This window comes from Oncorhynchus tshawytscha, linkage group LG23, assembly GCF_018296145.1.
Source record: "Oncorhynchus tshawytscha isolate Ot180627B linkage group LG23, Otsh_v2.0, whole genome shotgun sequence".
Taxonomy (NCBI): domain Eukaryota; kingdom Metazoa; phylum Chordata; class Actinopteri; order Salmoniformes; family Salmonidae; genus Oncorhynchus; species Oncorhynchus tshawytscha.
Genome location: NC_056451.1, coordinates 16,226,547 through 16,241,106, shown reverse-complemented (window position 1 = coordinate 16,241,106; position 14,560 = coordinate 16,226,547). Strand labels below are relative to the sequence as shown.

At 44.1% G+C, this 14,560-nt stretch overlaps 1 protein-coding gene across 1 annotated transcript in view; it reads right to left on the bottom strand.

The window, feature by feature from the left end:
* Positions 1 to 4,851: 4,851 nt before the first annotated feature.
* Positions 4,852 to 14,560, bottom strand: part of LOC112225025 (dynein axonemal heavy chain 5-like) — a 58,767-nt gene continuing 49,058 nt past the window's right edge. The window contains exons 58-74 of the mRNA XM_042304398.1: positions 14,213 to 14,529; positions 13,856 to 14,011; positions 13,533 to 13,715; positions 12,645 to 12,888; positions 11,703 to 11,817; positions 11,236 to 11,426; positions 10,977 to 11,098; positions 10,557 to 10,706; positions 10,108 to 10,353; positions 9,448 to 9,682; positions 7,554 to 7,747; positions 7,215 to 7,418; positions 6,725 to 6,940; positions 6,169 to 6,381; positions 5,922 to 6,074; positions 5,520 to 5,751; positions 4,852 to 5,260 (exon numbers count right to left, since the gene is read on the bottom strand). Coding sequence (XP_042160332.1) covers positions 5,109 to 5,260; positions 5,520 to 5,751; positions 5,922 to 6,074; positions 6,169 to 6,381; positions 6,725 to 6,940; positions 7,215 to 7,418; positions 7,554 to 7,747; positions 9,448 to 9,682; positions 10,108 to 10,353; positions 10,557 to 10,706; positions 10,977 to 11,098; positions 11,236 to 11,426; positions 11,703 to 11,817; positions 12,645 to 12,888; positions 13,533 to 13,715; positions 13,856 to 14,011; positions 14,213 to 14,529 — 3,323 coding nt within the window. The 3' untranslated portion in view covers positions 4,852 to 5,108. The remainder of the gene's footprint in view (positions 5,261 to 5,519; positions 5,752 to 5,921; positions 6,075 to 6,168; positions 6,382 to 6,724; positions 6,941 to 7,214; positions 7,419 to 7,553; positions 7,748 to 9,447; positions 9,683 to 10,107; positions 10,354 to 10,556; positions 10,707 to 10,976; positions 11,099 to 11,235; positions 11,427 to 11,702; positions 11,818 to 12,644; positions 12,889 to 13,532; positions 13,716 to 13,855; positions 14,012 to 14,212; positions 14,530 to 14,560) is intronic.

Genomic DNA, 14,560 nt, shown 5'->3' with positions numbered 1-14,560 from the left:
CGCCTGTTGTTGATAAGCTCCGCTGTTACTATGGCAACAGCCTGAGTAGAACAGAAGCAACACTCTGTGGGAAACGTGTATCTTTGCTTTCCCCCGTGACATCTTTGTAGGTCTCTATGGCTCTGGGTGGCAGCCAATGTGACAATGTTTTTCAGAGCTTGTATTGAGGGATCCAGCCACAGGACATGAGAGTTCTGCCATATTGCCCAAACAGCTCATCATATGTTGTGACCTAAGCAAGTACCTCTGTAGTAGATGTCTCTTCTATAGGTCCATGCAGGGAGACCAGAACACTCATGGATGGATACTCTGTGTGTGAGATTCGCGTTTGCTCCTATTCACTATTGTAGACTATAGCAAGCACACACATTTTCTTTAGAAAATGTTCCTTTTCTACTCAAGGTACTACTCAAGTGGAATACCTAAGGTTCAAAGATTTGGGTAGCAAGCAACCATTAATATGAATGAATATGCTTAACTTTATTACAATCATTTGGTTACAGATTAAAATCTTAGAATTGTATTGAGGGGGGTTGGAGGTGTGTACATGTGAGGGTCTTGGTATAGAGAAGCCTGGGGACACGCTCTCTCAAAGGAAGGGGTTAATGACCTTAACCCAACAATAGTGACCTATAGTGATCTTGTCAAGAGGTTTGGACCACTTGTTGTAACTGTTAAGGTGTCACAAACCCCATCACATTCATTAGGCCAATTACTTTCTGGAACATTTTCAAGTGTCCCCCTGACTATTCTTCCATCAAGTTCATTAGGCAAAATACTGTTAGGCATACTGTTCATGACATGGTTTCAAAGCAATTTTCTGATAGCCCCAGGGGCCCATTATCAGTGGTGTAAAGTATTAAAGTAAAAACACTTTAAAGTAAACTTAAGTTACTTTACTATATCTATTTTTAACTACTTTTGCTTCACTAGATTCCTTACTTTTTATTCCATACATTTTCCTTGACGCCCAAAAGTACTCATTACATTTTGAATGCTTCGCAGGATGGGAAAATAGTCAAATTCACGTACTTATCAACCGAACATCCCTGGTCATCCCTACTGCCTCTGATCTGGCGGACTCACTAAACACACATGCTTTGGTTGTAAAGGATGTCTGAGTGTTGGAGTGTGCCACTGGCTTTCCAAAAAGAAAAGAAAAAGAAAATGGTGCCGTCTGGTTTGCTTAATATAAGGAATTTGAAATGATTTATACTTTTATTTTTGATACTTAAGTATATTTTAAACCAAATACTTTAAGAATTTTACTCAAGTTGAATTTTACTGTGTGACTTTTACTTGAGTCATTTTCTATCAAGTTATCTTTACTTTGACTCAAGTATGACTTTTTCCACCACTGCCCATTATACTGTATAGCGCTATCACTTTTCTCTATTCCACTGCAGTTGTAAATGACCTGCACTAAAAATATGCCACAAAAATGTAACCTCCAGCCTACTCTTAGTAGGCGACCTTTGGTAAGTGTTTAGACTGGTTATAAGTATCCTTCAACCACACAGCTGCATACATCGTGTATAAAAGACATAAAATGTAGAGGAGACAACTGATGAGTCTGGAGTGTAGATAGAAGAGACAACGCTCTGAGCTATCCCTCCTAGATCCAGGGACTGCTTCTGCTACTAGTACTACTGTATCTGATCAGCACCATGGCTTCAACAAAGTTAAAGTTTTTAGATATTTATTCATTTCACCTTTATTTAACCAGGTAGGCCAGTTGAGAACAAGTTCTAATTTACAACTGCGACCTGGCCAAGATAAAGCAAAGGAGTGCGACAAAAACAACACAAGAGTTACACATGGGAGAAACAATCGTACAGTCAATATCACAATAGAAAAATCTGTATACAGTGTATGTAAGTGAAATAAGGAGGTAAGGCAATAAATAGGCCAATAGTGGCGAAGTAATTCAAATGTAGCAATTTACACTGGAGTGATATATGTGCAGATGAGGATGTGCAAGGAGAAATATTGGTGTGAACAAAAGCAGAAAAACAAATATGGGGTTGAGGTAGGTAGTTAGTTGGTTGGATGGGCTATTTACAGATGGGCTGTGTACTGCTACAACGATCGGTAAACAGCTCTGACAGCAGACGCTTAAAGTTAGTGAGGGAGATATAAGTCTCCAACTTCAGTGATTTTTGCAATTCGTTGCAGTCATTGGCAGCAGAGAACTGGAAGGAAAGGCGGCCAAAGCAGGTGTTGGCTTTGGGGATGACCAGTGCAATATACCTGCTGGAGCGTGTGCTACGGGTGGGTGTTGCTATGGTGACCAGTGAGCTGAGATAAGGCGGAGCTTTACCTAGCAAAGACTTATAGATGACCTGGAGCCAGTGGGTTTGGTGACGAATATGTAGCGAGGTCCAGCCAACGAGAGCATACAGGTTGCAGTGGGTAGTAAGTATATGGGGCTTTGATGGTAACAAAACAGTACTGAATGCTCCCTCTAAACCTCACCTTCTGAACAGGACAACATTCCAAGAGGAGCAAGACATGATGGATCTGTTTGCCTGTTTTTTTCCAGCACATCGCTTCAGGGAAAATATATATTTTTCAGATTTTTTGTCGTTATTTTTCTCTTCTCTGGTGATGAACCTACTCATTGGATTGGTGACACCGTTCCACACTTTGTTACATTTTCAGCTGATATGTGGTCTTTTGCATAGCCTCATTGCAGCATTCATTGTCTTGCACTCTCTTCTGCTCCAATGTACTGTGACTATCGGGGTGGTGAATGGAACATTTTAGTATTATGTGTACCATCCTTTGGAGCGTTCAGATGACTCTGGCCCTCATGGAAATAGAAAGATGTGTGTTTATTTGCTACAGCATCCATTACCTGAGCATAATGACATCCAGGCATGTGTGGCTTGCCTTGGGGCTAGTCTGGGTACTGAGTGCCACTGTTGGTAATAATCACTGGTCCAGCTCAACATGGGACACACATGGTGCATTTAATAGAGCCACTGCAGGGCTGCTATGTAAGCCTAGAATTGTGAGAGCATCTGTGAGCTTTAGTCCTGTGCAAGAGGCACTGTTCCATGGCCCTCCCATCATCACCCCAACTCTTTCAATCTGAATTACTTGCCTCTGTTTTGTGCGCATGTACAATGAGGCACGCAGGGCTGTTGTGGCCCTCCAACAAGACAACCACCGTGCTCGTAGAACTGTAACCTTCGACCTCTGTATGTTTCTACTGAAGCTGGTGCCAATAATCTACGCTCTTACCGGTCTGCAACTACACGAGCAAACTCTGTCCCTTCACTTGTCTCAACACATTGTTTGTGTTACTCATGGTGCACCAACCCTGTCGTCTATACCATCCGTAACCAAGAGGTGAGGCGTGCACTGATACATCTGTGCCAAAGAAGGCAGGTGGAAAGAGCATTCAGGAAGAGGAGGATGAGGGGGGGGACAGTATTCAGGAGGATGAGTCCAACAGGGGAGAGAAGAGGACCACAGAGGGATGGGGTGGGGCAGGAGGGGAGCAAGAGACTGCAACCAGACCCCTCTGTTCTTCCTTCCTCCTTTCTCTCTGGTTGATGTGTGACTCACTGATCTGACTGCAGGACAGTTGGGAAGACAGCTAAACTAATTGGATATTTTATGTGTTCACATGTGCTGGTTTTCACTAGATGTGTTTTGGGACCCATTTAAAGGATCATGTCGGTATTTTACAACGTTAGATGGTTCATTACCCTGTAATTAGTCTATGAGCCAGGAAAAACTGTAATCCATGTCTCGTATTTCTGGCCATTACACACATTTCAGCTAACTTTAACCACCGCTAGATAACAACCAATAGGAGTGATGGGGCAACTGTGTTTATCCTAGCTCATAGACTACTTTCAGTGTAAGAAACCATCTTACATGAGGTTAATAATGAATTCATCCTCTTAAACTATGTTTCAACATCTTACTATGTGCGCTTGTAATAAGTTAACATGTTTGAGGTGTGTTTTCACTTTTCACATCAGTGCTATTGGTCACTGGATATGTTTTAGGATGTACATGTGAGTTGGAAGATGTTTTTGTGTTGCTTTCAGGGTTGGGGTCAATTACATTTTAATTCCAGTCAATTCAGAAAGTAAACCAAACTCCAATTCAAAATGTTCCTAATTGAAAAGCATTGAAAATAATTGGAATTTCAGCATCCATCCTGAATTGACTGGAATTGAAATGGGATTGATCCCAACCCTGGGGCCCTTCCTCTTTTGTTCTCTAGTGCTCCTCTATTGTTCCTCAAGCAAGGGGGGAGGCTGATGACATCACAGATTCTCATACATTTTCATGGAACCTTTATTTAACTAGGCAACTCAGTTAAGAAGTAATTCTTATTTACTATGACGGCCTACCCCGGCCAAACCCTAACCCGGACGACGCTGGGACAATTGTGCGCTGCCCTATGGGACTCCCAATCACGGCCGGTTATGATACAGCCTGGGATAGTATTTTTTATGTAACATATTTAGGAAGATAAGACAGTGGGATAATCTACATGTTGATATGTAGATGTGCTGGTGCTCTCTTGCTTTTATCATTCGGATTTATCTTTTTTTATACTGCTTTTGTTGTGTTTTTATATTCATATGTTACATTTATAATTTATTTTCTGCCTCAGAATTCTAAATCTATAATGACTGAAATATGAACATTTTCTTAACAGGTACAGTACAACGATGCAGCAATACAATGTCTATCAATGTATATTAGTCTAGTAACAACCATATTATGGTGAGTACAAAAATAATGACATTTAGAATTATTCACGTAAAATAAATAAGTAAACGCACACCCAAAATAGTTCAGACGTTCAATAATTGGGGGTATAGACTTTATTTTTCTATTATTCCTGCAACCCAGTGATAGGTGCAACTTTGTTATTACGGAAGCTTACCACTATAATCGAAATGAAGCCACTTCCCTCATTTAATCCTTAAAGGTTCCATTTCTCCAGCCACATCCCTCAGCTGTTTAACAAAACAATGATGGGGTGGCAACTTTGTTGTTGTTTGAACTGCAGATTGCCCCTTTAACCACTGAAACACTCCACTTCAAGATTTAGGTTTATTATACAATATAGAAGTGGGTTATTTGACTTCACACAGCAGTGCCACACCACGTAGTATCCAGTACTCAGGCGGTGCAGCAGTCCTCAGTTCCACAGCAGCAATGTAATTCAGGTCCATCCTTACAGGCTTCTTATATATGGGACAGGAGTATAACTGGGCATGCTTGACACCTGAAATGACCACAGCAACGATAAACATCCATTACTTATACACAATGATCACATGAGTTTCTCTTTCACTGCATGTTGTCCATTCAGTAGGTCTGAAATACTGTAACCATTAAAGACCACATTGTTATTGACCTAAAAGTGAAATATCATTCCCACTGACATATTCAACATGTAACGTATAGATGAAAACAAGGCGCAGCTAAATGAGATACTGTTCAATGAGTCTCCAGTTACAGTAACTACTGACTACAGCACTCACCATTGTTTTCAGCATACATCCTGACTACAGGCATCATCTCAAACAACACTTTGGGCTTAGAGTCGATGAGTTTGCAGTTCCTCCTGTCCCAGCCCGCCCCCTCCAGATAGAGGCCATACACATACACCCCCTCAGAGGGCGGCTGGGTTATGTCATCCTTCATCCACTTGGTCACCTCGTTGCACAGCACCATACGATCTAGGGCCCAGCCCTTGTTTGCACGAGTGATCTCCTACACACACAAAAACAGAGTAACATAGACTGGCTTTGTCTTTGTAGCTTCATGATCAACTATGACTGTGTAGTGTGTGCAACCTCTAAATATAACCTCAGTGGCCTAGCCAAGTCAGTAAGTATGTTCAATTGTGATTGCATTAGAATGTGTGAATGTGCCGTCTGTACCTGTCTCATGGCGGTCAGGAAGCCCTGTGGGTTAAAGAACCCTGTCATCCAGAAACAGTTGGGCCGTCCTTCAAAGATCCACGCCTGGAACTGCCGGTTCCTATCCAGCAACTCAGTAAACCAGAACCCTAGAGTGCTGGAGGCCCATGACGCCTAGAACAAAGGAATACAGAAGTAGAAAATAGAACATGGAATACATGCGTAGAATACGGAATAAATGTGTACTCAGAGGCAGTAATAAACATACCTTATTCCAACGTGAGGGGATGCGTGCGTCATACATGCAGTCCAGCGCGTCCCGTAGGTTCTCACTCGTGATGATGGTGCCGTCGATGGCCAGTTTGAGGTCGGTCAGCGTGTTCCTGACCAGCACGATGACCCTCTGCATGCGGTCTATCTCCTGACGCAGGAAGATGTTCATGGGCTGGAGCAGACCCATCGTCTGTAGCCTCTCTCTCACCTGGATATATTGAAAACATGTTCTTGTGAAATTACACTATAAATAAACGTTTATTTGATTTGATGCATAACACAGTTCTGAACATTAAAAAGTAAACCTCTATTGCAGTAAAAACATTACCTTCAAAGTGCATCTCACTGCACTATGGGTTATATTAATGAAATACATTTTATTGCATGGGTTATTGTTAGATGACTTGGCGTCATCCTGTGAGAGTTTTTTAACGATCTACCTTGCTGAAGCAAGGTATTATGGGAAATAATAGTTTTAATGGCCAGCACTGTATTAATCATGGGTGATTATTTCCAGTAGGGTTAGCTAACTCCAGACCAGTGCTACTCACTTCAAACGGTACGTAGTCTGGAGGTAGTTTCTCCAGCATGTCGTCAGCCAGCCTGGCCACAATGGCCTCCCTGGTCTCCCCTCCGCCACTGGAGCTGTCCTTAGGCTGAATGGACAGGATGGTGTCCAGGACATCTTTGGCCAGCTTGCTCTGATACGTTATGTCAGCATTGGGGTGCAGGCCAAACACCTCTGGTGTGTCGTAAGCCGGTAGGCCCTGCAGGGGAAAATACATAGGATTAGAGTCTGCATGTCTGTGCATTACCAAACTACAGTAAACCGTGGAATGCATTGTGGATATTTCATAAGGTGTTATAAGTGCTTATAATGCATTATGAACAAGGTATTAATGGGAAGTGTTACCAAATGTCTCAGTGTCGCACATAATGTATACAGCACACATCTTCATGCAGTCTGACTACATTAATTCAATATAATGTTACAAAGCACTGTAAACTGCAGGAGAGACTGAGTGTGAAAAATGGACAGACCTGAATGTATGTCAGATATTGGTCCACGTTGGTACACTTGGGAATGCTGTAGCCTTTGTAGAAATAGAAATCAGGTCCAAACATGTTTTCACTGAACCAGACCTTGGCGAAGGTGTTGAGCAGACGCTTGTCATAGTCGTCTGTCACCCTACCGCCATACTGGATCTCTCCGATCATGTAGCGCACTGTATTCCAGGATACACCCTGGGGAGACGTCAGACTACCATCAACACAGGAACAGACACATCTTACATAAGAAGACATGTAGCAGTACTAACAGTAGAAGTAAAGATAGAGCTTTACTTAGTTACAGCAGGAGCTTCTCGTCTCTGCACCTACCTTCTTGATGTCCATGTCGTCCAGGTGGTTCTGAACAAACTGCACGGTGGCGTTGAAGTCAGCCTGGTTGAACTCGTAGGGAATGTTCCAGCCCAGGGGGCCGTATTTACGCCTCTCCTGGACCGTAGAGTGGAGGAACACCACCCCATACAGCATGGGCCTCCACTGGACCATGTTACTGACATCCAGCAGGTCTAGGTTAAGTGTTAAGGGTAGGGTTGAATCGGGATATGGACATGAAGCTAGGTTAAGTGTTAAGGAGTAGGGTTGAACCAGGATATGGTTAATGCCTGGGGCAACAAACAAGAAGCTAGGGTTAGGATTAAGGCTACGGTTGAACTGGGATGTGGACGTGAATCTAGGGTTAGGGTTGAACTGGGATGTGGACGTGAATCTAGGGTTAGGGTTGAACTGGGATGTGGATGTGAATCTAGGGTTAGGGTTGAACTGGGATGTGGATGTGAATCTAGGGTTAGGGTTGAACTGGGATGTGGATGTGAATCTAGGGTTAGGGTTGAACTGGGATGTGGACATGATGCTAGGTTAAGTGTTAAGGGTAGGGTTGAATCGGGATATGGACATGAAGCTAGGCTAAGTGTTAAGGGTAGGGTTGAATCGGGATATGGACATGAAGCTAGGTTAAATGTTAAGGCTAGGGTTGAATCGGGATATGGACATGAAGCTAGGTTAAGTGTTAAGGGTAGGGTTGAATCGGGATATGGACATGAAGCTAGGTTAAGTGTTAAAGGCTAGGGTTGAATCAGGATATGGACATGAAGCTAGGTTAAGTGTTGTTGAACCAGGGACATGAAGCTAGGTTAAGTGTTAAGGGTAGGGTTGAACCAGGATATGGACATGAAGCTAGGTTGAATCAGGATATGGACATGAAGCTAGGTTAAATGTTAAGGCTAGGGTTGAATCGGGATATGGACATGAAGCTAGGTTAAGTGTTAAGGCTAGGGTTGAATCAGGGTATGGACATGACGCTAGGTTAAGTGTTAAGGGTAGGGTTGAATCGGGATATGGACATGAAGCTAGGTTAAGTGTTAAGGGTAGGGTTGAATCGGGATATGGACATGAAGCTAGGTTAAGTGTTAAGGGTAGGGTTGAATCAGGATATGGACATGAAGCTAGGTTAAGTGTTAAGGCTAGGGTTGAATCGGGATATGGACATGAAGCTAGGTTAAGTGTTAAGGCTAGGGTTGAATCAGGATATGGACATGAAGCTAGGTTAAGTGTTAAGGGTAGGGTTGAATCGGGATATGGACATGAAGCTAGGTTAAGTGTTAAGGGTAGGGTTGAATCAGGATATGGACATGAAGCTAGGTTAAGTGTTAAGGGTAGCTAGGTTAAGTGTTAAGGGTAGGGTTGAACCAGGATATGGACATGAAGCTAGGTTAAGTGTTAAGGGTTAGGGTAGGGTTGAACCAGGATATGGACATGAAGCTAGGTTAAGTGTTAAGGGTAGGGTTGAACCAGGATATGGACATGAAGCTAGGTTAAGTGTTAAGGGTAGGGTTGAACCAGGATATGGACATGAAGCTAGGTTAAGTGTTAAGGCTAGGGTTGAACCAGGATATGGACATGAAGCTAGGTTAAGTGTTAAGGGTAGGGTTGAACCAGGATATGGACATGAAGCTAGGTTAAGTGTTAAGGGTAGGGTTGAACCAGGATATGGACATGAAGCTAGGTTAAGTGTTAAGGGTAGGGTTGAACCAGGATATGGACATGAAGCTAGGTTAAGTGTTAAGGGTAGGGTTGAATCAGGATATGGACATGAAGCTAGGTTAAGTGTTAAGGGTAGGGTTGTGGTTTAGGGTTAACCGGAAGAAACGGCGGTGAATGTGTGTGTTTGTGTAGGTGCGTACACATGCATGCATATGTATGTGTGAACCGTGGTGTGACCCACCTCCATAAGTCCTCTTCAGCCCTGCCTTCAGTCCCTGTGGAGGCTCATTAGTGAACTTGTTGGACATCTGCAGCAGTGTGATGGGGAAGTGTTTATGGACCTCTGTAGTAATCCACAGGCGGAAGGTCTCATGGACGGCATCTGTCTCTGTCACAGTATCCATCAGCTCATCCATGAAGTCCAGGCCCAGGTGGCAGTTTTGGAGCAAGGCCCAGCCACCCTGTGTGTGCATTCGGGATAAAATACAAAATAATATAATACATAGTTAATTGTCCATATTGGGAGAGTGATTCATTACTAATGTCCTTATATAATTCAATTAATAATGTGAGGGAGATGCATGTCGTGTTAGTCCATTTCATTTTTAATATAGTTTAATACAGTCTAAATCAATCACATCCATTTTCATTAACACCATGGTTCAATTTCAATTCATATTCCATCCCTATCGCAATTTGAATTCCCAATTTGATTACAAATGAGATGACATGGACCACAATTCATGGCAGAACGCTGATTCCTAATAAGTTAGTTTCGCTCCCCAGACTTCCTCACAAAGCGCAATAGCCTGGGGACGAGGATAATTATAACTTGACTGTTAGGAGTCTAGTGAGTGTGTACTGTAATGCTGTGTTCAGGACTCACATTGGCCATGGTCTGCTGGAGCAGCTTGCGTGCGTGGACCTCCTGTCCCTGGCCCATGGAGACATAGCGCGTCTCTATCTTCAGCCTCTTTCCCAGGACGATGATGGAGTCGGTGGGGTCTGAGCCCATGGACAGGAAGCAGATGAGCGGGGTCCGGGGGTCTGACTCCTCCCACGTCTTCTCTAGGTCCAGGATCCCTCCCTCTGCATACTTCTCCCCCATCGAGTCCATGATGTACTTACGGGCCTGGAGGATAACAGGTAAAGCATTAGTTAAAAAGTCACCTGCTATTAGATTCAAGAAATATGCAGTAGCAATACTCTCTAAAACTCAGTCCAAAGCTTTGATGAAAATACCAAAAAGCGTAGACATTTCATAATGTATTATGTCTTGGATTGATTGATTGATTGATTAATTACATAATCATTCAATGAGAGTTACCGGTGTACCTGTGCGATGGTCCTGTCTGGGCACCAGGAGCGTATGAGCAGCAGGCGGTGGAAACAGTCCAGGTTCTGGTCATAGGCATTAGGGATCACCTCCTCCTCAGGGGTCTCCTTATCAAACCATGCCTTCCACTGCTTCTCATTACAACAGATCTGGACAGACACACACAGCTCAATACAATGACTAGTTCAATGCCATATGTGACAGAGCTTAGAGGAGTAAAAGGAGCACTGTAATCAGAGGAGCACTACAATGAATAGGGGGGTTTACCAGGGTGAGGGGGCCATGAAACAGACTTATTTAGGGGACCATTTAAACAGACTTATTTAGGGGGCCATGAAACAGACTTATTGAGGGAGTGTATTTTGAGAGTGGGACAACATGAAGTAGCAGTGTAAGAAAGCACCGCATGGGGAACACACCTGATTAAGGATATTCGAGAACTGCCACAGTTTACTGAGCTCCACCAGATTGAGCCAAGTTATGTCTAAGATCCACTTGGCCGGCTTATGGGGGCAAGCCTTCAGATCCAGAGAGGCACCTCCTGCATAGGACAGACAGAGGATGTTCTTTCCAAACCAATGGTCTGTGAGCAATTAACAACATTTTGCTATTCAACATTTCAGTAACTGTGGACTACAGATTGGTGGAATTAATTGGAGGATGGAGTTTGTTCCACACCTTTAATGAGGGTGAGGAACTCGGCGTGTTTCACGCGGTTACTCTGCATGTCGATCTTCAGCGTCAGCAGGAGGGTAAACAGGAATTTGTGCTCCTCATACAGACCCCTGGCTGCATACTTGTGTACCTCAAAGGTCATGTGCTCAATGATGTTCGCTATTCGCTTGCTGGTAATTTGACTTTTGGTTGATCTGTTCAGAAGGCATAGTGTGATGGTTATTATGTTAATATTAAAATATAACTGTTGCTATGGTTTCAGATATTATACTTGAAGAATCAGACGACTCCTACAACTACACAAAAGGTTAAGCAAAACCACATATCCCCCAGTGTAACTTATTAATTCACTAATCATTTAATGTTTACATAAAATGACTGAACCACATCTGAGGACCAACAATTCAATTTAAATACATAAATACAAATATATGTTATTCAGTATGAGAAAAAGTGTATTACTACTGTACCTGGCCAGAGAAAGGTCAAAGATTCCCAAGAACTGTCGTAGTGACGTTTGGTACATGACGTTAACCATGGACATCTCAGTGATGAGGAAGTACAGGATGCTGCCTCTGGTGGCCACTGTAACAGCACAATAACACACAGGCTGACAGTGAGTGACAGACAACGCTCATTCTATATTATCATACATCCAGCTCAAACAAACTTGCCACTGGAAAAGTGTGAGGAACAGATTGCTCCTGAAGAACAGTCAACACAAGGTGGTTCGTGCCAGTTGCCATCCAGCAGAGCACTGTGATTGGTTGGTCAGCCAATCAATAAAGAGCCCAAAATGTTTTGATCCTTACCCTAAAACAAACGGGTACAGTACAACCCACCCAACTCACCAGGTCTGTACCGAGAATAACTCTACCCTAACCGCAGTACAACCCACTCACCAGGTCTGTACCGAGAATAACTCTACCCTAACCGCAGTACAACCCACTCACCAGGTCTGTACCGAGAATAACTCTACCCTAACCGCAGTACAACCAACTCACCAGGTCTGTACCGAGAATAACTCTACCCTAACCGCAGTACAACCCACTCACCAGGTCTGTACCGAGAATAACTCTACCCTAACCGCAGTACAACCAACTCACCAGGTCTGTACCGAGAATAACTCTACCCTAACCGCAGTACAACCAACTCACAAGGTCTGTACCGAGAATAACTCTACCCTAACCGCAGTACAACCAACTCACCAGGTCTGTACCGAGAATAACTCTACCCTAACCGCAGTACAACCCACTCACCAGGTCTGTACCGAGAATAACTCTACCCTAACCGCAGTACAACCAACTCACCAGGTCTGTACCGAGAATAACTCTACCCTAACCGCAGTACAACCAACTCACAAGGTCTGTACCGAGAATAACTCTACCCTAACCGCAGTACAACCAACTCACCAGGTCTGTACTCCTCTCTAGCGGTGTTGATCTGGATCTCGGTCTCGGCTGAGATCTGTAGTTTCTGTATGACGTCCTCGGCGGTGCGCTTGGTGTTGCCCAGGACGATAATGAGGCTCTCGTCGTCCACCAGGGAACCCTGGGTAGAGGTCAGACGATACAGCAGGTTGTCCTCCAGCTCTTTCATCTTCCTCTTGTTGGCTGTTACATCTTCCAACAGGTCTGTGCGCTCCTTCTCCAACTCCTAGATATAACAGGGATAGATAAGAGCACTGTTCAGACAATAATGTTCTTGTTGGTGTAGCCGATGCGAAATGGCTAGCTAGTTAGCGGTGGTGCGCGCTGGTAGCGTTTCAATCGGTGACGTCACTCGATCTGAGACCTTGAAGTAGTGGTTCCCCTTGCTCTGCAAGGGCCGTGGCTTTTGTGGAACAATGGGTAATGATGCTTCGAGGGTGACTGTTGTCTGTGTGCAGAGCGTCCCTGGTCCGCGCCCAGTTCGGGGCGAGGGGACAGACGTAAAGTCTATACTGTTACATTGGCAGTCACATCCTCCAGCAGGTCTGTATGCTCCTTCTCCAACAGGCAGAAACACCGGTCAGTCACAGCTCAGACCATGAGAATTCAGACCAACAGCAAGAGAAACAGGCACACCATTCAGACAGACACTGATTTTGAGGGTCATTTTTCAGGTCTTTTAACATTTCTCTGCTGGGTTCATTCTCTGTGTTCATTTGATTCAGTACATTTCAAAATGGTCACAGTCATTATGTACAATTCTAATAAAGGCTCACTATTAAACAACTACAACAAAATGACCTTTTATTGATACATTCAAATGTTTTTATCCATGATTTCATAAGCACGTGGTTGGACGTGGTTCCTGACCTGTTTCTCAGTGAGGATGACCCGTCCCAGCAGCTGGTCCTCCAGACCCCTCATGGTGACAGTGAAGTCTATGATGGAGGTGCGGGCGCTGATCTCTGGGGTGTACGCAGGGTTGGGGAGCTTAGTGGTCACATAAAGACGGAACCCCCTCATCACATCCACCTCCTTGTCTCCCACTTTCACCTGGTGCAGGAAGAGAAAAAGACAGTCATGAAGGGAGAAAGACAGTCATGATTAGCCCCAGAGATAATAACCCCATAACGATAATGCGTTTCATTTGATAATGTGATGATTGATAATGTGGTTAGGATAATAGTACATACCTTATAAGTGGAGCCCGTCTTAATGAAGTTTTTCTCCAGTATGTTGTCCAGTGCAGGGTCCAGCTCCTCCCCTACGTCCTCGATCAGTAGGGGGCGCCCCAGAGACAGGCTGTCCTCCAGGTGGTTCCTGAAGTACTTGTGGTTCAGGGAGGTGATCTGGGAACCACAGAAACGTCTCATTACTGACACAGTATTACACAGAGTTTCTTTACCAAGAAGGAAGATCTGACATATCCAAAGGTTAGTTAGGCCTAAGGCTAGTGTAACCACTGTTCGGAAACATACAAAATCTATCGGCTGGACAATGGGAGGGCATAGTTATGGGAGAGAATAGTGTGAAAATGAATGCAGTCCAACCTGCAGCTCATTCCTGGATTCTTTCTTTTTTATCCAGATCTTGCCCTGGGTCTGAGGGTCTATGAGGAGAGGGAAGCGTGAGGCCTTGGTGATGATGATCCCGTTCTGGATGGATAGGTCATTGTTGGGCAGGCCCTGAAGGTTCCACTCGCTGACCGTAGGTGCGTCGATCAGCATCTCGGTCAGGTTGAGGTTGTTCCCGAACGGGATGTGTCTGTTCTTCATCTCCCTCTGCCAGTCGGTCAGGAGAAGGTTCCGGAACTCCTGGTTGAAGGGGCCGGAGTAGGACAGAAAGGCTGTGGCCAATAAGACGTCACCTGAGCCAAGAAGTTAGCACACATAGGTTGG